Source organism: Mercenaria mercenaria, chromosome 4, assembly GCF_021730395.1.
Source record: "Mercenaria mercenaria strain notata chromosome 4, MADL_Memer_1, whole genome shotgun sequence".
Classification (NCBI taxonomy): Eukaryota; Metazoa; Mollusca; class Bivalvia; order Venerida; family Veneridae; genus Mercenaria; species Mercenaria mercenaria.
Window position 1 is genome coordinate 34211046 of NC_069364.1, and position 25363 is coordinate 34236408.

Genomic DNA, 25363 nt, shown 5'->3' on the forward strand with positions numbered 1-25363 from the left:
ATCTTTATTCTCATCGTAATACATACAACAAATAAACAGCTATATATATTTACAATTACATATGTACTACGCCGTTCCATGTTGGAACTATAAGAGATTATTGCACAGTCATATACAACAATGGGTTTACAAAAACTATAAAACAATATTATCGAACTAGTTTTGCTAATCCATAGGTATCTTATCAAAAATAATTAAATATAAAAAGAAGTGCAGAGCAGAATAAAAATATTTAAAAATATTTTTTTTTTACTATTTCACACACTTTAATAATTAACAAATGGTTGTAGGTGAAAGGAAACCTGTCGATAAGATCAGCCTTGCATTGATTAGCAAAAAAAATTCAGTGGACAAAAATATTTGTACTCAGACAAAAAAAACAAACAAAAAAAAAACAACACAAAACGCTACCTTATTTACAGCATAAATATCACTACTTACATGTTAAAAACTGACGTCTTTTGAGAATTAAAAAGCAGGTTTTGGCGCTAGTCCTGATCATATTTGGGTCAGAAAACAAGAATATACATTTATCCGTTTCAGACATAGAATGAAAATTGTTTCTACAAGTGATTGCCTTTTGAAACAGCGACTGCCTTATATCATTATATACTGGACAATTTAACATCACTTGAATCTCATCCTCAACGGCACTGCAAAAAGGACATGTCCTTCTTTCAAGTTCAATGCCTTCATAACGACCGGTTTCAATTTTAATTGGAGCTACACCGCATCGAAATTTAATAAAGCTGCACGATGTCTCGGAGGCATTATCAATTTGCAGTACCGCTCAGGAATATAATCATGTTTGAACAATTTATAAAACCGAAGTTTATTACAACCTCTGCCAGAATTACCTACCACAGCATTGATTCTAGTTAATCACTTGTTAATATAATCATTAAATAATACCGTTTCACGATCATTAATAAACGAATTTGGTAGTATACGGTCTATATCTGCATATACTTGCAAATTGTTGTCTTTGAGAAATTCTCTAATGATAAAAAAACAATTTTTACATGATCTATTTGCTTTATTATATGCCCACAGTGCTATTCGCTTGTTGAATCGTATTCTATCAAAAGATCCGAGACGTGCCCAGTATAAAAATATACTTTTCCATTGCCGTACCATTGGAGGCTTCCATCCCATATCCCCCGAGACCCCGTCATTAGGAGTATATCTTCCGACGCCTAGGAAGAACCGTTGTGCTCTGTTATGTACAGCATCAATACACGAAAAGGACTTGAACCCCCAAAAAGGAGCACTGTAACTGATGACTGGCCATACAACGGAATCGTATAACTTACTAAATACATCATACGGTACACCCCCAATATTTTTGCATTTGGCAATTAACAGACCAAGGCACGACTAGCACTCTGAGCAACTGATTTTACCGTTACATTTAAATCAAGGTTTTAATGCTGTACCACTCCTAAATAAGTGTATCTATCTACTATAGTCAACTGATTATTACCACACATAAACTCCACATTAGTACATGTCTGAGAATCCGGTCGAAAGTGTACAGTATTACTTTTTGCAGGATTAATAGTCGTATCATTTATTTAACACCAATCATTTAATGCATTTAACAATATTTGCATATCATGTGTAGACTGCTATTAAAACAATATCATCTGCATACCGCATAATGCAAACCTTTTCATTTCCAACAGAAATACCAATGTCAAGAGATTTGATATACAATGACAAGTTATTAATAAACAGATTAAACAATAGAAGAGATAATATACATCCCTGTCTCAAGCCACAGTTAACATCGAACCACTCAGTGTTAAATGAATAACCCTTACACGTGACTTTACTGACACATACAACGATTTCACAGCATATAACATTTTATGAGAGATTCCAATATAGGTCAGGCGCTTCCATAAAATATTTCTATTAATAGTATCATATGCTTTATATATGTGTGTATACATATATGTAATAAAAACGGAGAATGAGAGAATTAATAGCAGTTATTTGCATAAGGACAAAATATGTTTACAAAAGACTGAAAGTTTTATTAATACTACTTTATCGGTGCTGTTCATTAGCTGTGAAAATTTGACAGCATTCGGATTTTTATAATAGTACTCCATTTAATATTTCCTTCTTTAAACTGTAAAATGATTACACTTAAAAAGATAATGAATTCATCACCCAAAGCATTTTGGTTGCACAGATTACAAGTTCTAAGATTTCTATCTATATTTTCAAACTTGGCCTAGATTTTATCAAGGTTATCATTCTGGCAAAATTCCATGAAGATCAGCAGTTGACAAATACAGCCTCTATCGCATACACAAGGTTTTTCTTTGACTTGACATAGTGATCTAGTTTTTGACCCAAGATGACCCATTTTCAAACTTGGCCTAGATTTCATCAAGGTTATCATTCTGACCAAAACTCATGAAGATCAATTGAAAAATACAGCCTCTATCGCATACACAAGGTTTTTCTTTGATTTGACCTAGTGACCTAGTTTTTGACCCCAGATGACCCATTTTCGAACCTTTTTTGCTCATTTATGGATTTTCAAAATTTAAAACGTCTTGAAATACTTACAGTTTTCATTTTTCGTATTCAAATATCTTTTTTTAAATGAATAACCGTTTTAAATGATATATATACAGACATCCCAACTTTTTCTGAATGCCAAGTGGGAGTTTTTGCATTTCAAAGTGGGAGATTGAGGTGTTCAAGTGGGAGATTTTATACCGCGGTAATAATGTTCATGATAACGAAGCTTTTAACAAATCTAATGATAATATAAACTTATTTGCCCTTATAAAATCACTGGTCTTAAAAAAATTCACTTGTCTATATCTTATTATTCATGCATTTTTAATGTTTTGGAACAATAATACATGAAGCCTTCTGTGCAAAATTAAATAGTTATGGCACTTTAAGCACTATATCTAAATTCAAAACACCACTGATAATTAAACCTGCACTTTTATTTCTTTGTTGGAAAGAAGACTCCCCAGGTGAATTTTACATGACAAACAGTACAGCTGTTAGAACTGTAAAAACAAAATGTATATAGCTAAAAGAATAAAAGTTCAAGCAATAGAAAATTTACTGTTTGATTCTCATCCCTGTCAACCAGTATTTAAAACCCCTGGCTCAAATACTTTTATTGATCAAAATCCTGTTATCCAAAATTGAATATCCGGGTATTGTTACACTTTTGTAGATTTGCCTAAATCTCCAGTTAAAAGGATGTGTTTGACAAATTGTTATGATGCAAAGACAGTTTAACAGCATTTGATAGTAAGTGATATTAAAATTTACCATGACATTTCCTCTTATCAAAATGATTTTAAGAGAAATGTTTTTTAAAACCTAGCAGGTTGACTCGGCGACCATCTACTTTCGATTTCAAAAAGTTACAGAAAAAGGTAAAGCCAGTATAATTTCTAATCTAAATTTGATTGAATTTAATTAGATATCTAATGTCTGGATTTTAATTTCAATTGTGACACATTAATCAACACCTGGCTTTGTTAAATCGTGTAATAAACAATAATCAGCACAGGTAGAATAAGGTGCGAAAATATCCGAAAGCTGTTGTTTACAGACTCGTCAGTAGTGATACAGTATCAGAAAGGCGCAAAGACGTGGATTATTTCATAATTTTTGTGTGTTTATGTTGTTTTGTTGTTGTTTTTTTTAATCGGGAGATTGAGACTTCTGATCGGGGGGATCGGGTTTTACAACCAGAATCGGGAGAAACCCGATCGGATCGGGAGAGTTGGGATGTCTGTATATATATATATATATATATATATATATATATATATATATATATATATATATATAAAATACTTAATTGTTTACTCAATATGTGCACAAACACGAATTCATTTGAAGAAAAGGTATTGAGCTTTGTTTGTTCACTTGTTCAAAGCCATTTCATGTACATCAGCTAACAGGCACATGGATTATTAACAGATGTATGTTCTAAGGTTTGGTTCTTGAAAAGAAGCACTAATCCTGCCTTAGTTAGTTTCCATCGGAGAAGACAATGTAGTGTAAATAAAATGTTTACAGTATTACATGTGCCAAATCAAATCCTGCTGACACATTTAGTTAACGTTTTAAAGTATTTCTCTCGTAAAGAATTCTCCAAGTGCTACACAGTGATAAAAATAGTGTTTGCGTTGCTATTTTGTTATAAAAGAAACAATAAAATGCCATGGAACTAATGTCTTTCTGATTAGTGTAACAACATGTGGTTAAGGGGACGCATACTTTGAAATTAGAAAAAAGTGGGTGGGGTATTATAAAATTTACCTGCAAAAAAGTACAAGGTTTTGGTAAATGAAATGAAAACTGTTTCAACTGTTATAAGTACACAAAGGATTGCTCACTAAAATAAAAATGAGAAAAACTGAAACAAGAAAGTTATTGTTGAATTACATAAGACTTCTTGTGTACATTCAAAGTCAAGAATTAAGACTTTTTGGTGCGAAAATAATAGTGCTTCACTTTGTCCAAACATTTATCAATGTCCTACAGATTCTAATTTAAAGAAAGAATGTGAAATAAGTTCACTGCCTTGCTTTTCATTTCGCATATGTGAGCTAAAACACATTATTTAGTTTGTTTACAAAGTAGTGCATAAGAGAAGATACGGTGGTCAAGGAATGCCACATTACAAAACTAAAAGAGTATATTCCCCTTAATACATTAAACATTTATCGTTACAGAAGTCTAGTGGCTTACAATAAAGGCCTAGAAATGTTGCCATTATTAATTTTTAACTTGGTATTCATGAACTACAATGCACTTAAATATCAAAACACATTCAACAAACTTTTGAATTGTATTGTCTTAAAAATCCCAAAAATAAGGTATGAAATTTGGTTGAGAGGTCCAATCAATGTGTATATGTGCAAAAGCAACATTCTAATCTTGTTCACAAAAGTTACTAATAAACAGCAGGAATGTCAATGATCAAAACTGGACGAATATACAGTTATCCTCACTTTAATGTCATTTATAATTTGTCCTTGAATTCTCCACCATACTTTTCATAATTCTGTTTGCACGAGTTGCACGAGAATGCTGTCATTCACGTAAAAAAACGGGGTCAAATAAGTTGTAAATGCAATATTCATCTAAACGTAATTAATGGATTATGCAGTTCAAGATAAACTTTATCTCATAACGTAACGAACATGTATAATGTTGTAACAACAACTTTACTTACACTGATTTAAGTAGCAGTCGGTTTATAAGTGACTTTATTGATTCATTTTGTGTTTTGTTATTATTGTCAAAAAGTATAACGGAAGTGCCTCACAACTGAAGCGGAAACCAGTTTGATGCGCAAAGTAGTCCACTGTAAGTAATATTATTTGACAAATGTCCACAGAAATTAATAATTTTCTAATATTAAAGACGAATATCTGAATAGGATTCATTATTTGATAAGAAATTATAATCATCGACATGTTTTTTTAAAAATCGTACACGTGCTGACACCTAAGTTGTCTCCCGTTGTTTATTAGAGTTACCTTTCGTCCGGCGCAGTAACACATTTGCAGTGAATCGCCGAGAAGTCGTGGGAAAATTAAAAACAATGTAAACAAACTAAAATTAACCACCTTTTCAAGATGAATTTAAAGTGATCGACATTATGCATTTAACCCGCCTGACCTGTGTAGCATCTTAGATATCTGTTCTAAGGTATTCATTGTGTAGAATGTCATGTTATGCCCTTGCAATGCTAATCCCACTCTGATTTTTTTGTTTACATTTTATCAATGACAAATATGGCGTCCATCCCGAGATGAACAGACGTGGCGTAAAATTTTTACATGTTTAAGCAAACCTGGTGTGTTAGAAAGAAAATCTCATCCCTTCAACATTATTTGGAACACTGTTACTGTAAAAAACCTGTTTTTTCCTTATACAAAAGCTTAATATTTTGTGTTGAATGTACTTTCACAAAGACCTCTGTTTTCCTATTACATTCATAGTACCACATCCTTATCCACAAAATACTGAATATTACAGGTGTCCATCAGTATTATATCAGTTTAGGAATATGTTTTTTATTTTCCCACCATCGATTTCTTGAATACGCACCCCTTCCGCATTGCCATATGAACTGTGAATGTAGCAATATGCATCCCCTTAACTTGCTTACATCTTACATCTGCATTGTTCTTCTAAGAAATATTCCCATAATGTTGTTGTTTTTAATATTACAAATCATCTCGTCATAAATCATAAAATGTTCAAAGCGTTTTACAATTTTATCACACAGCTACTATGGAAACTGTCCCATACATAATTATGTTACACTTGCCTAATTTTTTGTGGTTATCACGTCAATGCATAATAACAAAAATTATACCCGCCCATATTGACGGATTAGGTTTTACGTCAGTTCAATTTTATCAAAGAGCGTATTTTTGTGATATGATAGTTTTCTAGAGAGATTCTTTAACCTCAGCCAGCAATTTCCTCAACTTTACCTATCACCATTTTTTGAACAGACAATATTACTATCATGAAATCAAAATGTTTACATGCATCGATTCTTGGAAAGTTTTATATACGTAAGACAATATATATTATCTTATTGTAAATTCTTGATTTATGCCTCATTTAAGTCACTTATTTTTGATTAAGTAGATGCAAAAAGTATCTATTCTTATTATTTGAGGAACAGTGTAAATGTAGAGATTCGCGTCTCTATGACTGAGTCTGGGATTAGAAATTCTTAGTCTTGAGCCATGTAGCTGTCTGATTTAAATGTGTGGATTTACTCAAGGGAACGACATTTTTTATTTTTAGGCAGGGATATATCTTATTGTTAGTTTTTGATAAGAATATCAGAAAGTCAATAAAAATTGTCCAAGTTGAATTCAGCATGAGTGCCATATTGTTTCGTTCAGATATTTCAGGAGCAGAGGAATTTTCAAACCAGTAAAATTAGTACAAATAATCAATTTTTACGAAATTGTTTGGAAATATGTCGTTCTAGGCAAAATATACGAATTTCAAAAGAAAAAACAGATTCTAGCTTTTGATAGACTAAGCAGATATGGGCAGGAGCACCGACCTGATAACCTATCAAAATACAGTAACCTGTACTTCTCTTCTTTGACTCTTGGGCAACTGAAATTTATTCTACATGGTCCGTTATATTGCTTTAGTGTTAGAGATTACATTTCGGTTCAATTTGTAAGGAATAAACAGCAGCAGACTTCTGTGTTTTACAATTATTTTAATTCTTCACTGCAAGCGCTTTCAATACATATATCTTCAGGCAGTTTACATTTTGAAATAATGTACAATGACGTCACGTCATAACAAAAATTACGGGAAACGTCGTAAACAGACGTTGCGGCAAACTTCAAGAAAAATAAATTATACACTCAAGAATACCCTGTGTATGTATGCACACAAAACTTGAAACAGATATATTATACCATTTAAAAGGGAGTTAATAACTGTGCTTAAAACATATTTATGCTCGATATATCAGTTTAACAAATAATATCAAGATGATTAATTAAAAAGTAATAATGGCTTAAAAATCAGTTATGAATACAGTAAAGAGAAAGAATTGCTCAAATTACCCTCACGTTCTTTATGACAAAAGTGGTATATAACCAATGATAGATATAGCATCAAAAATTAAAGGGAGTAATAAAATTTAAAGCTAAAACTGTATTTCAGGAAAGAAAAGAGATAAAAATTTAAAAACAGAGCAATATAGTACGTTAAATGTACACAGTTGATGGTATTAATTTCTAAAGAATTATGACCAATACTATTCCACGTGTAAAGATAGATGAGCAAGCATATATAAAGAGGAGATTCTAGTTACAAATAAATTTAAGGAGCTCGCCATACTCGCGGGCCCCAAGAACTACTAACAAACGCTGTTAAGTTCTGGTTTCAAAACGTTTATAAAATATAGTTCTTTCTCATCTCTGAAATTGTCACTATTAGTCAAATTTTTGTAAAGAGGGAATATTTCAAACTTCCCACCAGAGCATTTATGGATATGTTTATTTACTTTCAGGATACGTAGTTCATCATTATTTGTTTGTTGTCTATGTTGAGTCATTCGTCGGCACAGTTCATTCTTTGTTTGACCGATGTAAAATTGTTTGCAATTCGCGCAGATGATAGAATAAATAACATTTTTTGAAATACAATTCATATTCTGTTTAACAGTAAACGTTTTACCATTTGAAAATCTAATTGAGTCACCTTCTAGCAAATCTGGACACGTCTTACATCTGCTTCTGTTACACTTTGTTACAGTCGCGATATTTTCCACCATATCAAATTTCGATTTAGATAGAATGCGTTTTAAGCTTTTTGGTTGCCTTTTACTATTTATTATTCTTTTCTGTTGTAAAACATTTTTCATCCTGTCACTGTTCTGCAGCATTGCTTTGCATGTTTGTATTGCCGGCGACATGTTCTTATTACGTGGGTTAAAAGTTGTTACAAATGGAATGACATTATAATCCGATGTTTTGATTTTCTCGATTATTCGTTGTTATAGGTCCTTTTGATTCCGCCTTTGATATTCCGTGCTTAATAATTTCTTCCGGATAGTTTTGTTTCAATAATTGTAACTTTAATTCTGAAAGTCGTGTTTCTTGTAACTGTTTATCTTTCACTATAGTGATTATTCTTGAAGCTAAATTAAACGGTATATTAACCTTAGTATGTTTAGGGTGGCAGGAATTAAAGTTTAAGTAGTTATGTGTGTCAGTAGATTTACAGTACAGGTCCGTCGTTATACTATTTCCAGATTTTTTAACAAGAATATCTAAGAACGGCATGATAACATCATTCTCGCTGCATGTGAACTGTATACTAGGATGTAACTTATTAAGTTCTTGCAAAAATTCTAATGCGTTAATTTTCTTGTTCAGAATTAAAAAACAATCATCCAGAAATCGCTTCCAGTTAAGGCGTAAGTAACTGGCAAATTCAGAACTGTATCTATGTTTTATATTGTTGTAAAGTGTTTCCTCTAAGTATCCAAGTACTAATGTTGCGTAAGTTGGAGCGACCCTCGTACCCATTGCTGTGCCCTTTTTTATATATATATATAATTTTGATAGCTGCCATTTCGTGTGTTCGTGTCGGCGGGTTGAAATGTCAAAGACACGTCAAAACACAAAAGGTCGAAAACTGCTTATTTGTATTGTGTTCGCCTTTCGACTTGAACACACGATGACACGAAACATTGAAGGCGAAATAACGAAAATTCAAGGGCGAACACATGAACTTTTGTATTAATCACTTTTCGTGTTGGCGAGTATTAAAACTGCGTGTTGTCGCCCTTCTTTTGTCGTGTCTTCGTGTATTCGCCTCGAAAGGCGAACACACGACAAATAAGCAGTTTTCGACCTTTCGTTTTTTCGTGTCTTCGACCCGCCGACACAAACACACGACAAAATGTGCAGTTTCGTCCTTTCGTGTATCCGCCTTCCGGTAGACATGCGCATATGCTGCTGAAATGAAATTTGCTATAAACAATGTCCGTACAGTAGGAAGAGTTACATCCTTACTGGGTAATACGTACACTGATAATATCCTTTTCTCTCAGCAGAATTAAATGTTTAAGACGGACTTTCTCATAACTTGTTATATATTTAATTTGTGTGCAACCTACATGAAACATTTGTCGCGTGTTCGTGTCGGCGGGTCGAAGTAACGAAAGGTCGAGAACAGCTCAATTGTCGTATGTTAGCCTTTCGCCTTTCGAGGCGAATACACGAAGACACGACAAAAGAAGGGGCGACAACTGGAAGTTTTAATATCCGCCAACACAAAAAGTGATTAATACAAAAGTTCGTGTTCGCCTCTGAAATTTCGTTATTTCGCCTTCAGTGTTTTGTTACTTAGTGTATTCGCCTTGAAAGTCGAAAGGCGAACATACGATAAACTTTTTGCATTTTGACCTTCGTGTTTTTGTTACTTCGACATTTCGCCTCGCCGACACGAATACACGAAATGGCAGAAATCAGCCACCATAGCGTAGTGATGTTAAAAACTTTTAGAAAAAACACTGCAACTTAAAGAAGTTAAGCGTTCATAATTAATCCATTTTATTTCGAAATAATAATTAAAGTAATTAATAAATTGGTTGTTTCATAAGCTTTCAATTGATCAAAAAATATTGATATAATTTGTGTTTTAAGAAAGTTTAGGCCGTTAGAAAAACATCCTTTTTTACAAAAAAAACAAACATGGATGTTCGGCGTCTGCCTACCCGATCAATGTCTTATCAGTTCTAAAAACAGAAAATACAACAGATCTCTCTCCTATACTACACATAAAATAAACAAACGCGACGGTTCTAAACTGAAGGGGATCCATGCTAAAAAAATAATGACAAAATACAATACATAGTCGCATATCCGTAGCCCTGACCAACCTATAAACCGGTGTCGCGTGAATATCACACGCGTGGTTCGGGTATAGCCGTGATAATCGCACGGGCGGTCTTAGCTTTAGATATATATACCAATATGATACATAAAATTATTCAGGAATGATTTCTGCATCAACGGGTATAAAATAATTGGGTGTACAGGCGCGTATCAATTCGGGGTTGTGCATCAAACCCACATACTTTGAAAAAAATGGGATTTTTTTCCCCATAAATATAATTAAGTCTTTCTTTTTAGAATAGTTTCAATATTTTATCTGAATTGGACTGATATGAATATTAGGAATCCAGGGGCGGACAATGATAGGGAAAACACGTGCGTGCGTACTAAAATATGAAAATATTTTGGTAAAATTTTTATTTAAGGGAAACAATTATATTCTGTATAGGCGGACTATTTATGTGCGTGGAAACATAATTATAGCATTGCATGCTCTCCTTTTTTGAAAGAAATAAAGAAATCTATCTATCTTCGAAATCAATTATAAATATGTTTGTGTACTGCAATAAAACGAAATGTTTTATGATGAGCTAATAGGTCTTTATAGAAACCAGGGGCGGATTATAATTGACGCCTTTTTGATAGAGAAATATGACGTTCAGTGTATGTTAAAATCATACGGATGTTGTTAGTTTTAGACATATATACAAAAACCACGTACAAGATTATCAGGAATGATATTTAATATTCAGGTGCGTAGCAGTTCGGTGTGTGCATCAAAGCAACATAGTTTTAAGAAAAAGGAAAGTGTTTTTTTTTTTTTTTCATAAACAAAATGATTCAGACCTTTTTAGAATAGTGTTAATACTTGTCCGTACATTTATTTTTTAAACCGAATATTATGAACTGATACAATTTTTATTAATCCAGGGGCGGCTAGTAACTGATACGAACTTAAAAAAATCCAGGGGCGGCTAGTGAGGAGTATACTACGATAAATGTCTATGCGGGCGGCGTAATTGTAGGTATATAATGATATACCTATATAATGCAAAAATGATTCAGAATGACTTCTGCATCTATTTTTAAAACTTTATTTTCCGCTGCGTGGCTTGAGGCCATCGTAAGGGTGTACACTAAAATGTAATAACATTTTGATGAAAATATATTTATTTCTATTTAAAAAAAATAATTATTCTGTATTGAGCAATTATCTACGTGGCAACAGATCATCCAGTGGAATTAATTTCGAAGTGATTTTTCCGTGTAGTGCATTAAAATCAAATGTTTAACAACGAGTTGATTCATTAAAAGAAACAGGGCAGGGGCGGTTACTTAGCATTTTTGCGGTTCGTCGTGTGGCCGTTAAAATCAAACGGACGTTATTAGTCTAAGCTGGAACAACTGATACGTATTAGACCTTCCTGGTTTAAGACATATATAAAGTACGAGTACGATGTATTAATTTTTTCAAGAATGATTCCAGCATTTAATGGCATAATTTTTTTAAATATTCAGGTGTGAAGAAACTCGGATGTGAGCACCAAAGCAACACATTTAAAAAAAAAAGGAAAATTAATAAAGTATTTCATATTAAAATTTGTCTTAAAAGGTTCCCGTATATTGTGATAATTACTCGGCGGCGTGAGAATCACACGGTTTCGGGTAAAGCCGTGATAATTGCTGTTGACCCATTTAAATATATCACGTGGAAGAGCTGTTTTGTTAAACAAAATAAACTTATCACACGGTATCTAACATCTTAAAGAAACCTATAGGAATAGCCTTTGGAACTTTGATGGACATTTCCTTTTAAAACGATGTTCATATAGAAATAAAAATCTAAAATCAAATCAAGGATTTAAATTACAAATGGAATTTATTTACTTCAGGAAAATACCTAATATATCTCTAATGTTTATATTCTGGATCATTTTCATATACGCGGAATTCATTAACCTTCAATTTATATATCAGTTAAGTTGGTCTGCAGTTCGCAGTTCGCAGTTCGCGTTTCGAATTGCAAACTGCAAACTGGTCTGCAGTTCGCGATTCGAATTGCTAACTGTAAACTGGTCTGCACTTTACGATTCAAATGTCAGCATGCAGTCTGATCTACACTGTCCTGCGCATTGCAGACAAGAATGCATTTCATGGTTGGTCTGCAGTTCGCGTTTCGAATTGCGAACTGCAAACTGGTCTGCAGTTCGCGATTCGTGTTGCGAACTGCAAACTAGTCTGCAGTTTACGATTCAAATTTCAGTGTGCAGTCTGATCAACACTGTCCTGCGCATTGCAGACAAAAATGCATTTCACAGTTGGTCTGCAGTTCGCGTTTTGAATTGCGAACTGCAAACTGGTCTGCAGTTCGCGATTCGTGTTGCGAACTGCAAACTAATCTGCAGTTTACGATTCAAATTTCAAAGTGCAGTCTGATCAGCACTGTCCAGCGCATTGCGGACCAGAATGCATTTAATAATTAGTCTGCAGTTTTCATTTCGCGTTTCCAACTGCGAACTGGTCCGCGGTTTGGTTCCGAATTGCAAACTGCAATCTTGTCTCCTGATTACAATAAAAATTTCAAAGTGCAGTCAGATCAGCACTTTCTTGCGCATTGCAGACAAGAATGCATTACACAGTTGGTCTATATTTTGCAGTTTGTGTTTCCAATTGTGAACTGCAAACTGGTCTGTAGTTCGCAGTTCGCGTTTCGAATTGCGAACTGCAAACTAGTCTGCAGTTCGCAGTTCGCGATCTGAATTGCGAACTGCAAACTGGTCTGCAGTTCGCGATCCGAATTGCGAACTGCAAACTGGTCTGCAGTTCGGGATGCGTATTTCGAACTGTAAACTGGGCTACAATTTACGATTCAAATTTCAAAGTGCAGTCTGATCAGCACTGTCCAGCGCATTGCGGACAAGAATGCTTTTCATAATTAGTCTGTAGTTCGCAGTTTGTGTTTCTTATTGCGATCTGCAAACTGGTCTGCAGTTCGCAGTTAGCGTTTCGAATTGCGAACTGCAAACTGGTCTGCAGTTCGCAGTTCGCATGATTCGAATTGCGAACTGCAAACTGGTCTGCAGTTCGCAGTTCGCATGATTCGAATTGCGAACTGCAAACTGGTCTGCAGTTCGCGATTCGAATTCGAACTGCAAACTGGTCTGCAGTTCGGGATTCGTATTTCGAACTGTAAACTGGGCTACAATTTACGATTCAAATTTCAAAGTGCAGTCTGATCAGCACTGTCCAGCGCATTGAGGACAAGAATGCTTTTCATAATTAGTCTGTAGTTCGCAGTTTGTGTTTCTTATTGCGATCTGCAAACTGGTCTGCAGTTCGCAGTTAGCGTTTCGAATTGCGAACTGCAAACTGGTCTGCAGTTCGCAGTTCGCATGATTCGAATTGCGAACTGCAAACTGGTCTGCAGTTCGCGATTCGAATTCGAACTGCAAACTGCTCTGCAGTTTGGGATTCGTGTTGCGAACTGTAAACTGGGCTACAATTTACGAATCAAATTTCAAAGAGCAGTCTGATCAGCACTGTCCAGCGCATTGCGGGCAAGAATGCATTTCATAATTAGTCTGCAGTTCGCATTTCGCGTTTCCAACTGCGAACTGCAAAATGGTCCGCAGTTACTGCAATCTTGTCGGCTGATTACAATAAAAATTTCAAAGTGCAGTCTGATCAGCACTTTCTTGCGCATTTCACAGTTGGTCTATAGTTCGCAGTTTGTGTTTCGAATTGCGAACTGCAAACTGGTCTGCAGTTCGCAGTTCGCGTTTCGAATTGCGAACTGCAAACTGGTCTGCAGTTCGCAGTTCGCGATTCGAATTGCGAACTGCAAACTGGTCTGCAGTTGGCGATTCGAATTCGAACTGAAACTGGTCTGCAGTTCAAGATTCAAAATGAAAGTGAATTTGAAGGTTACTCTTATATTTTAAAGTAATAGGTCAGTGTTTGCTAAATATAAAACTTTGAGCCGTGCCATGAAAAAATCAACATAGTGGGTTTGCGACCAGCATGGATCCAGACCAGCTTGCGCATCCGCGAAATCAGGTCAGGATCCATGCTGTTCGCTAATGGTTTCTCTAATTGCAGTAGGCTTTAAAAGCGACCAGCATGGATCCTGACCAGACTGCGCGGATGTACAGGCTGGTCTGGATCCATGCTGGTCGCACACCCACTATGTTGGTTTTCTCATGGCACGGCTCATTAATGTTAATGGTCTGCATTTCCTCCCTCTTCATTAGAACTGCAAAGTGCCGGCAAGACTGCGGCTCCTAGTTTTCGATTCAAACTACGAACTGCACACTGGTCTGCAGTTCGCAGTTTGCAGTTCGCAATTCGTAGTTCATAATTCGAATTGCGAATTGCAAACTGGTCTGCAGTTCTCAGTTCGCAGTTCGCAATTCGTAGTTCATAATTCGAATAGCGAACTGCAAACTGGTCTGCAGTTCGCAGTTCACGATTCGAATTGCGGACTGCAAACTGGTCTGCAGTTCAATATTTAAAATGAAAGTATATTGGAACATTACTCTTAGGCCTAGAATTGCGTACTTAGTAAGTTTTTGCTTAAAAGAGGTTATGGTCTCTCAGCTGCAGTCATTTTATCCGAATCAAAATTGTAAACTGTAAGGTTGTCTGACTAAGCGACCTGTACCGGTTCTTCTCCTAAAAGAAGGCTTCTAAAGTGTCATGCACTAGAAGGTATATCAAAGCACCAGTCTGTCTTTCCACAAAGAGTCTGTATTTAAATACACGATTTCTCTCCATCTGCTCTGAGGGATCTCGCTCTTCATCTGGTGAGATCGTTTGGTGTCAGATTACTTTCGCGACCAGAGTGGCTGCGTTTGTGCTATGTAAAACGCCTTTAAACGGGCTTATCATAAAAATGGCTATATATAAACATGGTATAATAATAATAATTTCAAATTACTCTAATCAGAGTCATATTCATTATATGTTTTGTCCTTTCGGAATAGGGTCAGTAAATTGGTAAAAAAAATGTTAGTGGTATATTCGAAATCAGTCCATAATAAATGGTACCTAATTTACCCATTTTATTTGGGCACATTCGTGTAGAACGAGTGCTTTAATAAATCACACTTTTGCACTACTGGAATACATTCTACATGGAATGAGACAGTTTACATTTTCATACACCCCACATGGCAAGTTTTGCAGATCGAAACCGGAAGTAAATGTTTATTGTGCGGACTAGAGCAAATATGCGCTATTTTAAGGGTAGCAGACCACAACTGGCAGGCATTTTAATAGGAATATCCAACCCCCATTTTCTTGTTATTATCATTTGTAACAGAGCTTTTCTGAAAAAATTGATGTTCTCTAAAGATACGTAAAGACGGCCTGAAGTTAGCGGTTTTTAATACAGTACAAAAAAGGATTAATCACTGGACATTAAACATTCTCTCTGTCATAATGTATATGCAGTTTACAATTAAAATTGTGAATAATGCATTGAACTTTGATTAGCGATCATTTGGAACTAGTAAAAAATGACATTAAAACAAATAAAGGAGACAACTAAATTATTTGACATTTATTGTTTAATGTCCATATATTTTCTAAGAAAATTGCGAGACATATATTCAATCACTTTAGCCCCATTTGATCATTTAAACACTTTGATTGGTTACATTTTGCACAGACAAACAACACAACTCTCTTCTTACGCCCATTTAAGGTATGTTGACCAATCATGCAGGTCTTAGTGCCGAGTGCATAATTGCGACTGCGACAAAAAATGTCGTCGTTCCAATTAGTTATGGACAATTTAATTCAAATTACTTATCAATGGCACAAATAGATAAAAAAGTATTAGACACCTGCACATATCAAAGCCCCACTTAGATTAAACCAAACAAGATTTATAAAGTAATGTTTCTAAGCCAAGATCAAAACCCAGGCTCTAGTACTGACCGTTTGCAGATTTCTTATGTCATATTTCATTATAATACCAAGACAATAAAACGGGTCTGTCGATGAGCCATTCCAGTGCTACCTTTGGACATATCTGAAGGCGGCGGCAAGAATGGTGTTAAATGTTGGTATTTTATTAGCTGATGTATGTAATATGCTGGTTTTGCCAGGGACGAGATTATACGGACTTTCTTCTTTATATGACACTATCTATGAATATTTTGTACAATAAGTCCAGTATATTTCGCTTTAAACACTGTCAAAATACGACTGTGTACTTTGCTTGTGTGTGGACCACTTTCGTTAATATTCGTTACTATTTATCAAATTGTTCTGTTTCAGAAAGTTAGAAATAGGTAAAGTTCATGGCAAAATTAGCCCGTCTCAGGTGCAGTTCATCGCAAAATTAGACTCTCTCTCTGACTGGACAATCAATACAGGCTTCGACGCAGATATGTCAAGCTTGCATTGACCTGTAGGTTACAATCTGAATATTTTATATGTCAGAAATAATCCAAAGTCAGGTGAGCTATAGTCAGACGTGAGATGAGCATTCTTGAGTGGGCTGACAGTGACTTGAACATTCCGGCTAGTTACTTCAATATCCGGGCAAATTCCGTCAAATGAAACAGTTCTTTGATTAATCTTACAATTAATCTTTCGTTGATTATATTTACAAAGGGCAATATAATATTTGTTTAAAATTGAAATGATATACACACACATGTACTGTAGAAATAGAAATCACACACTGTAAAGCTGAATTATTTTCAGGAACAACGCACTACTGCAAAAGCTGCACAAGATTTTTTTATTTTATTTTTTATATGTCAGTTCATGTGTTTTATGACCTTTTAATAAGTCCTAAATACAATAGAAATGTATTTGAGTTAAAAACATTCCATAAGAAAAAATGTTATAACATCATGACAGTAAACGGGTTGGGCTTTAAGCCATTCAAGAGTTACATTAGGCCGTACTTGGCTGTAAACGATCCTTATAATGGGTGTAAATGTCTTTACATTGAAACATGTCACAATATATATCAACTGATAAAATAAAGATAAAATAATACAAAGTTTTCACAAAAAAAAAAAATTCACGCGCTCTGTAAAGAAATACAAACTACAATATTAAAGATATTTCAAAATATTCCTTGCCACACCGACTGGTGAATTAATTGAAGTAATCATAAGACTTCTAAATGATTTTAATTCAGTTTTCTATGAATTTTACTGTATTGCTCGTAAGAGTACATTAACTACTCTGAGCGTAGAAGGAATTTGGCAGTAAAAGGTACTAAGAGAACACCAGTGAATTTCTTTCTCTCATTCTAGCTCTCCTTTATACTCATAAAACAAACCAAGAAGATTGGTCAAAAAGGATGGATTACACCAAACCGGAAGTGACTACTCAGTGTTACATGTGAAGTAGTCCAAAATGTAGTTCCATGCTATGGATGAAGTCTGGTATAATGAGTGACATGAGGAGGTGACAGTTAAATTTTTGGCTTATGTTTATTGCTTATTGTATTGAGAATAGAACTAGACCATTTTCAGTGTAAATTTCCTGGAAGAAGTTCTATTCTTTGCGAAAAATGTCTACCTACGCGTAATTGCTAAACTGCTGTTTTCATGGGGGCATTCTTAGAGGGTGATGTTTCTCAGAACAGATTATTTTTCTTATATACAACATAACATGTCAATATTTTTCTATTTTTGATAAGAAGACATGTTATACTAAATGACCATATATGGTTTTCATATCATTGAAATGCTCTAAAGTGCTGAAAATGAGGTCTGAATGTTTTGTTATTAATATGAAATAAATAAGGAATTGAATTGGTAGAATGTAACCTACATGACAAGAATTCACAAAGACTGTACGGGCAAGGATGAAGTGCCTCGGACATCTCCGTTAATATTCATAATAACACGTTCATTGCCGAGGATATCCAATTCAATTAAACAGCAGACGATACCGCCAGGGAAAAGTATTAGTTTTCCCGCTATGCGCGGCGCACGTCACTATTAAGTTTAAAGAACATGAAATGTTACATCCCGTAAAACATGCTATAACTTCTATATGTTTTCATTGTTTATATTTAAGCTTATCTATATTCGTCACCGGTAATTGATATGGTCGGCTCCTCCATAAAAATGTTACTAAATTCATTGGAAAAAATCCTGCAAGATAGAGAAGCTCCATTTCAAGATTTTTCATTTCTTCTTTACTTTTCCAGTTTGCAGATCGCATTTGAAAACGTGAACTGAGAACTGCAAACTGCAGTCCAACTGTGAAATGCATTCTTGTCTACATTTTGCTGGACAGTGCTGATCAGACCGCACTTTGAAATTTGAATCGTAAACTGCAGCACAGTGTACAGTTCTCAATACGAATCTCGAACTGCAGACCAGTTTTCAGTTCGAATTTTAATCGCGAACTGCAGACCATTTTGCAGTTCGCAATTCGAATCGCGAACTGCAAACTGCGAACTGCAGGCCAGTTTGCAGTTCGCAATTCGAAAGGCGAACTGCGAACAGCGGACCAGTTTGCCGTTCGCAATTCGAAACGCGAACTGCGAACTGCAGGCCAGTTTACAGTTCGCAATTCAAAAGGCGAACTGCGAACTGCGGACCAGTTTGCAGTTCACAATTCGAAACGCAAACTGCGAACTGTAGACCAACTGTGAAATGCATTCTTGTCTGCAGTTCTAATGGAGAGGGAGGAAGTGCAGACTTTTCACATTTATGTTTAGCAAACACTTGCCTATTACTTTAAAGTATAAGAGTAACCTTCAAATTCATTTTCATTTTGAATCTTGAACTGCAGACCAGTTTGCAGTTCGCAATTCGAATCGTGAACTGCGAACTGCAGACCAGTTTGCAGTTCGCAATTCGAATTATGAACTACGAATTGCGAACTGAGAACTGCAGACCAGTTTGCAGTTCGTAGTTCGAATCGAAAACTAGGAGTCGCAGACTTGCCGGCACTTTGCAGTTCTACTGAAGAGGGAGGAAGTGCAGACCATTAACATTAATGAGCCGTGCCATGAGAAAATCAACATAGTGGGTTTGCGACCAGCATGGATCCAGACCAGCTTGCGCATCGCGAAGTCTGGTCAGGATCCATGCTGTTCACTTTTTAAGCTACTGCAATTAGAGAAAACCATTAGCGAACAGCATGGATCCTGACCAGACTGAGCGGATGCGCAAGATGGTCTGGATCCATGCTGGTCAGAAAACCCACTATGTTGATTTTCTCATGGCACGGCTCAAAATTTTATATTTAGCAAATACTGACCTATTACTTAAAAGTATAAGAGTAACGTTCAAATATATTTTTATTTTGAATCTTGAACCGCAGACCAGTTTGCAGTTCGCAATTCGAATCACGAACTGCGAACTGCAGACGAGTTTGCAGTTCGCAATTCGAAACGCGAACTGCAGACCAGTTTGCAGTTCGCAATTTGAAACACAAACTGCGAACTATAGACCAACTGTGAAATGCATTCTTGTCTGCAATGCGCAAGAAAGTGCTGATCAGACTGCACTTTGAAATTTTTATTGTAATCAGCCGACAAGATTGCAGTTTGCAATTCGGAACGCGAACTGCGGACCAGTTTGCAGTTCGCAGTTGGAAATGCGAACTGCAGACTAATTATAAAAAGCATTCTTGTCCGCAATGCGCTGGACAGTGCTGATCAGACTGCACTTTGAAATTTGAATCGTAAATTGTAGCCCAGTTTACAGTTTGCAATACGAATCCCGAACTGCAGACCAGCGAACTATAGATCAACCAGTTTGCAGTTCGCAATTCGAATCGCGAACTGCCAACTGCAGACCAGTTTGCAGTTCGCAATTCGAAACGCGAACTGCAGACCAGTTTGCAGTTCGCAATTCGAAACACAAACTGCGAACTATAGACCAACTGTAAAATGCGCAAGAAAGTGCTGATCAGACTGCACTTTGAAATTTTTGTTGTAATCAGCCGACAAGATTGCAGTTTGCAATCCGGAACGCGAACTGCGGACCAGTTTGCAGTTCGCAGTTGGAAACGCGAAATGCGAACTGCAGACTAATTATGAAATGCATTCTTGTCCGCAATGCGCTGGACAGTCAAGTCAAGTCAAGTCAAGTCAAAAGTTTATGAAATGTAACAAAGGCCTCCGGCCCAAAATACACTACATAATATATAGTAAGTAAATATATAAACAGTTGTGATCCCATAAAATGTATACATATACAATCGGATAAGTTAAAATACATATTCATAGGTTCAGCACACAGTCGACTAGTAAACATAGGCTGCTGAATATCATATTTAACAGGTCAAACATTATTTAAGAGTTTCTCAAGATACAATGCTTTTAGATATAACACCTTTTCATTATCAGAGCTAAGTATGTTATAAAAACGTTGTTTACTTCTGTCAGGTGAATACCAATTAAGAAGATACTGATTACGGATCTCACTAAATTTCTCACATTGAAAAAAAGCATGATATTCACATTCAACAATACTAGTGTTACTTCTATTATAAGAAAATTGGCTGATACGAAGGTACGAGATTCAAAAGGTGTATTGTTGTGTCTACCAGTTTCAACATGCAGCTTATGGCTTGAACAACGAAATTTTGACATTGCTAGTCTGTATTTAAATGGCAAATTTATTGTAAGGTAATGTTCTGAATTTAATAAAGTTTTAAAATGTTTATAATGGTGACATCTACTTGATTCTTCGATAGACTCTTTCCAGTTTTGTTTATGACAATCTATGAGTCTTTGATGAAAAATACTAACGAAGTAGTCAATATTTCCAACATCATGTGAAACCCAAACATAACCCAAACCATACAAAAATAACAAGTGTTTGACCTGAGTAGCCCAGGTGATTTAAAGAGTTATAAAAATAATGTGTTTTATACTTCTTTGGGTGATTCTACCTACGTTATCTAAAGATTTTAGCATAAAATAACACCGTTTAGGGTAGCTAGAGTTATCCATCTGTATTAGTTAGCTGATCAGACTGCACTTTGAAATTTGAATTGTAAATTGTAGCCCAGTTTACAGTTTGCCATACGAATCCCAAATTGCAGACCAGTTTGCAGTTCAAATTCAAATCGCGAACTGCAGACCAGTTTGCAGTTCGCAATTGGAAACACAACCTGCGAACTATAGACCAGCTGTGAAATGAATCCTTGTCTGCAATGCGCAAGAAAGTGCTGATCAGACTGCACTTTGAAATTTTTATAGTAATCAGCAGACAAGATTGCAGTTTGCAATTCGGAACGCGAACTGTGGACCAGTTTGCAGTTCGCAGTTTTCTTGTCCGCAATGCGCTGGACAGTGCTGATCAGACTGCACTTTGAAATTTGAATTGTAAACTGCAGCCCAGTTTACAGTTCGCAATATGAATCTCAAACTGCAGACCAGTTTTCAGTTCAAATTCGAATCGCGAATTGCAGACCAGTTTGCAGTTCGCAATTCGAAACGCGAACTGCAGACCAACTGTGAAATGCATTCTTGTCTGCAATGCGCAGGACAGTGTTGATCAGACTGCACATTGACATTTGAATCGTAAAGCGCAGACCAGTTTAGAGTTTGCAATTCGAATCGCGAACTGCAGACCAGTTTGCAGTTCGAATTTGAATCGCGAACTGCAGACCAGTTTGCAGTTCGCAATTCGAACGCGAACTGCAGACCAACCACGAAATGCATTCTTGTCTGCAATGCGCAGGACAGTGTTGATCAGACTGCACGTTGACATTTGAATCGTAAAGCGCAGACCAGTTTACAGTTTGCAATTCGAATCGCGAACTGCAGACCAGTTTGCAGTTCGAATTTGAATCGCCAACTGCAGACCAGTTTGCAGTTCGCAATTCGAAACGCGAACTGCAGACCAACTGTGAAATGCATTATTGTCTGCAATGCGCAGGACAGTGTTGATCAGACTGCACGTTGAAATTTGAATCGTAAACTGCAGACTAGTTTGCAGTTCGCAACACGAATCGCAAACTGCAGACCAGTTTGCAGTTCGCAATTCGAAACGCGAACTGCAGACCAATCGTGAAATGCATTCTTGTCTGCAATGCGCAGGACAGTGTAGATGAGACTGCATGTTGACATTTGAATCGTAAAGTGCAGACCAGTTTACAGTTCGCAATTCGAATCGCCAACTGCAGACCAGTTTGCAGTTCGCAATTCGAATCGCGAACTGCGAACTGCAGACCAGTTTGCAGTTCGCAATTCGACGCGAACTGCGAACTGCAGACCAACTTAACTGATATTCAATTAACAGAATAATTATAATAAACTTGAATTTCGCAGAAAATAGACTAACAACAGATAAAGAATGTGAGTGTAAAACACCCCTCGCTGCTACCCGGCCCCTCTCTGTTAAATTTGACCGATGCGGTCACCATCCTCACCACTTTGATATTGTGAAATAAAAACTTTAAAATTTAAAGAATGAATAGAAAAAAAAATAACAATTTAAGATGAAAATCATCTATTTGAATACGGAATGAATTGATCCCCATTTGGGTATAATTTGATACAAAATCAAAGGAGGGGTCTTGTCCGTCTTTGTTAAATTAAGCATGGGGGACTGTGGAGGAGTTTATTGGTGTGCGTATGGGGGTGGATTGGTGGTAGGGGTGTACATCAGTTGGAATAAATCTGTAACCCCGTCGAAAATCTTTAGCTTTTGAATTTTTAAAATACATACTTTTCAACTAACATACCCTCGTGGCGATGGATTCCATCAGGAATGAGGTGTCGAGAGTGATTAATATAAGTTGTAGAACTTCCTTCACAATCGACCTAAAATAAATTATGTATAAACTAGAATTAAACTTTTATTTTTTCAGTTCGACTTCTAATGATATTATCAAGTAAGGTAATTGCGACAGGCTGTAAGTTCTGTCAGATCATGTTAAAATGCTAAAATGAGAAAAAACCTGAAAAATGAGAAACAGAAGATATCAATTTCTCATTTTTCTTTAACCTAAATTTGTCAAGATGATAGATCAATATTGCTGAAATGTAGTTTATTATTTGTTCATTATGAATCCCTAATTATCAGTTATAACGCGCATTAGTCGAAGTATCTCATTTGTGGATGTGCAAAGATTTACATATCTTTTCCTTTGTCCTGCAGTGGTAATGCATTATAATACAGGCTCAAACTGATCGAATAGATTGAACTTTAACGTAGTTTATATTGTGCCGGGCCACGTCTTTTTGCCCTACGTAAAGTGCGCATGCGCGAAATTTTACATCCGTTGCTAAGGATAGCTCCAAGTATACATTAGATTGTTGCTCTGCATTGACCAACAGTAAAATAAACATTTTCCTGTTGTGTAATTTAAAAACAAGGTTTTAGTACCATAAAAGTGTCATGCATTTCATTTTTTATTAATTACCTCTCTTTAAAATGATAAAATATTTCATTACACTTTTACATAGAAGCATTTCAAAAATAAAAATCGGGTATTAACAGCACGTGAATTGCCTTGTTTGTATACGATTTTTCTCCCGTTAATACATGGGCGGATCCGATGAAAAAGTAGTTTTTATGCAAGAATAATTATTTGTAACAATATTTCATACTTTTGCAAAATATTGGACAAATAAGCTAATAATTTATAATTTAATGGGAACCATCTTTATACATGGCCCTCGTTTAAAACACAATAATGAAATATTAAAAAGAAGCATATGTTTATTTTCTTTCTTTTTTTTTCAGGAGTGGTATCTTTCCTTTTATGTTTGCTCTATCTCCCTATACTGACAAGTGTCGATGTGGTCGATGTGTATACACCTACATCCACATGGAAAGAATGCAGTCCTTTATCCGACACCATCTACCGTCAAAATCTCCATGCCTGGTTCTACATCGATTTGTGCATATTTTTCTTGCTTCCATTTGTGGTAATGCTGATATGCAATGTGTCTATCTTAGCAAAGGTTGTCTGTCTCGCACAGAAACGCAGCGCTTCTCTGCACGCACGTGGGCAGAATCAAACCAGTGCTAAAAGTAAGAAAATGTTGAAGACTGTCACAAGAAGAATTGTCATACTTACTATAGCATACATTGTATGTAATTCACCGCTTTCAGTTCTAAACGTGATTTTGTCTTCATCAAAAGCGGACTATATAGTAGAAGCAGAACACGTGCAATTTTATAGAATACCGTTCCACGTGCTGATGTTCGTGAATAATGGAGTGAATTTCTTACTTTACTGTCTAATAGGCTCCGGATTTAGGAAAGATTTTATGAGTATACTAAGACCTAGCAGTAGAACTTCAACGACAAGATAGCGTGAGAACTGACGGATGATTGATTGGGCGGAAAGAAATACTGTTCTAACCGTTTTCTTTGCCAGTATATAAACATCATGGAACAACTTTCAAGTGAGATATATTGTTTTGGCATATGTTATGAAAACGTATTGCGTGTACCGAGCTTTAACTAAAATATAATGATTATATAAGCAAAAAAGTCAAAACCTATTGAGAATAATTACGTACGTTCCCTGTTAGTGTCTTTGCCTCTTTGACTAGTTTGATTGTAAATGGTTCGGAGTTGAAACTATAATCAGCCGTAATTAAAGTACAATATTCGAAATATTTCTCATTACTTTTCCTAGTGGTTTCCAGAGCAGAGATAAGATTGATAATGTGACACAGACTTTGGCAAGAATGTATAAACCTAGAATAACAGGGTAAATATTAATAAATTGTCTAAGTTCTGCACACAAAAAAACTTGAATACGAGATGTAGCTACGGCATAATACGTTCACATACCAGAATAAGCTTAGCGCTAAAAAGGCCTTATTGTGAAATTCATGCAAAAGAAAGGTTTCATGTCAATTTGACAGCATCACCACATTCGACCTTTGACATGCACCATTCTCCAAAAGTACCACAACCGACCTTTGACATGCACCATTCTCCAAAACCAAATGTTGAGCAGCAGCACAACCGGCCTTTGACATGCACCATTCGCCAAAACTGAAT

At 35.8% G+C, this 25363-nt stretch overlaps 1 protein-coding gene across 1 annotated transcript in view; it reads left to right on the top strand.

The window, feature by feature from the left end:
- Positions 1 to 24970, top strand: part of LOC123551430 (galanin receptor type 2-like) — a 61679-nt gene extending 36709 nt beyond the window's left edge. The window contains exon 3 of the mRNA XM_045340363.2: positions 24089 to 24970. Within this exon, the coding sequence (XP_045196298.1) occupies positions 24089 to 24663 (575 nt within the window). The 3' untranslated portion in view covers positions 24664 to 24970. The remainder of the gene's footprint in view (positions 1 to 24088) is intronic.
- The last annotated feature ends 393 nt before the right edge of the window (positions 24971 to 25363 follow it).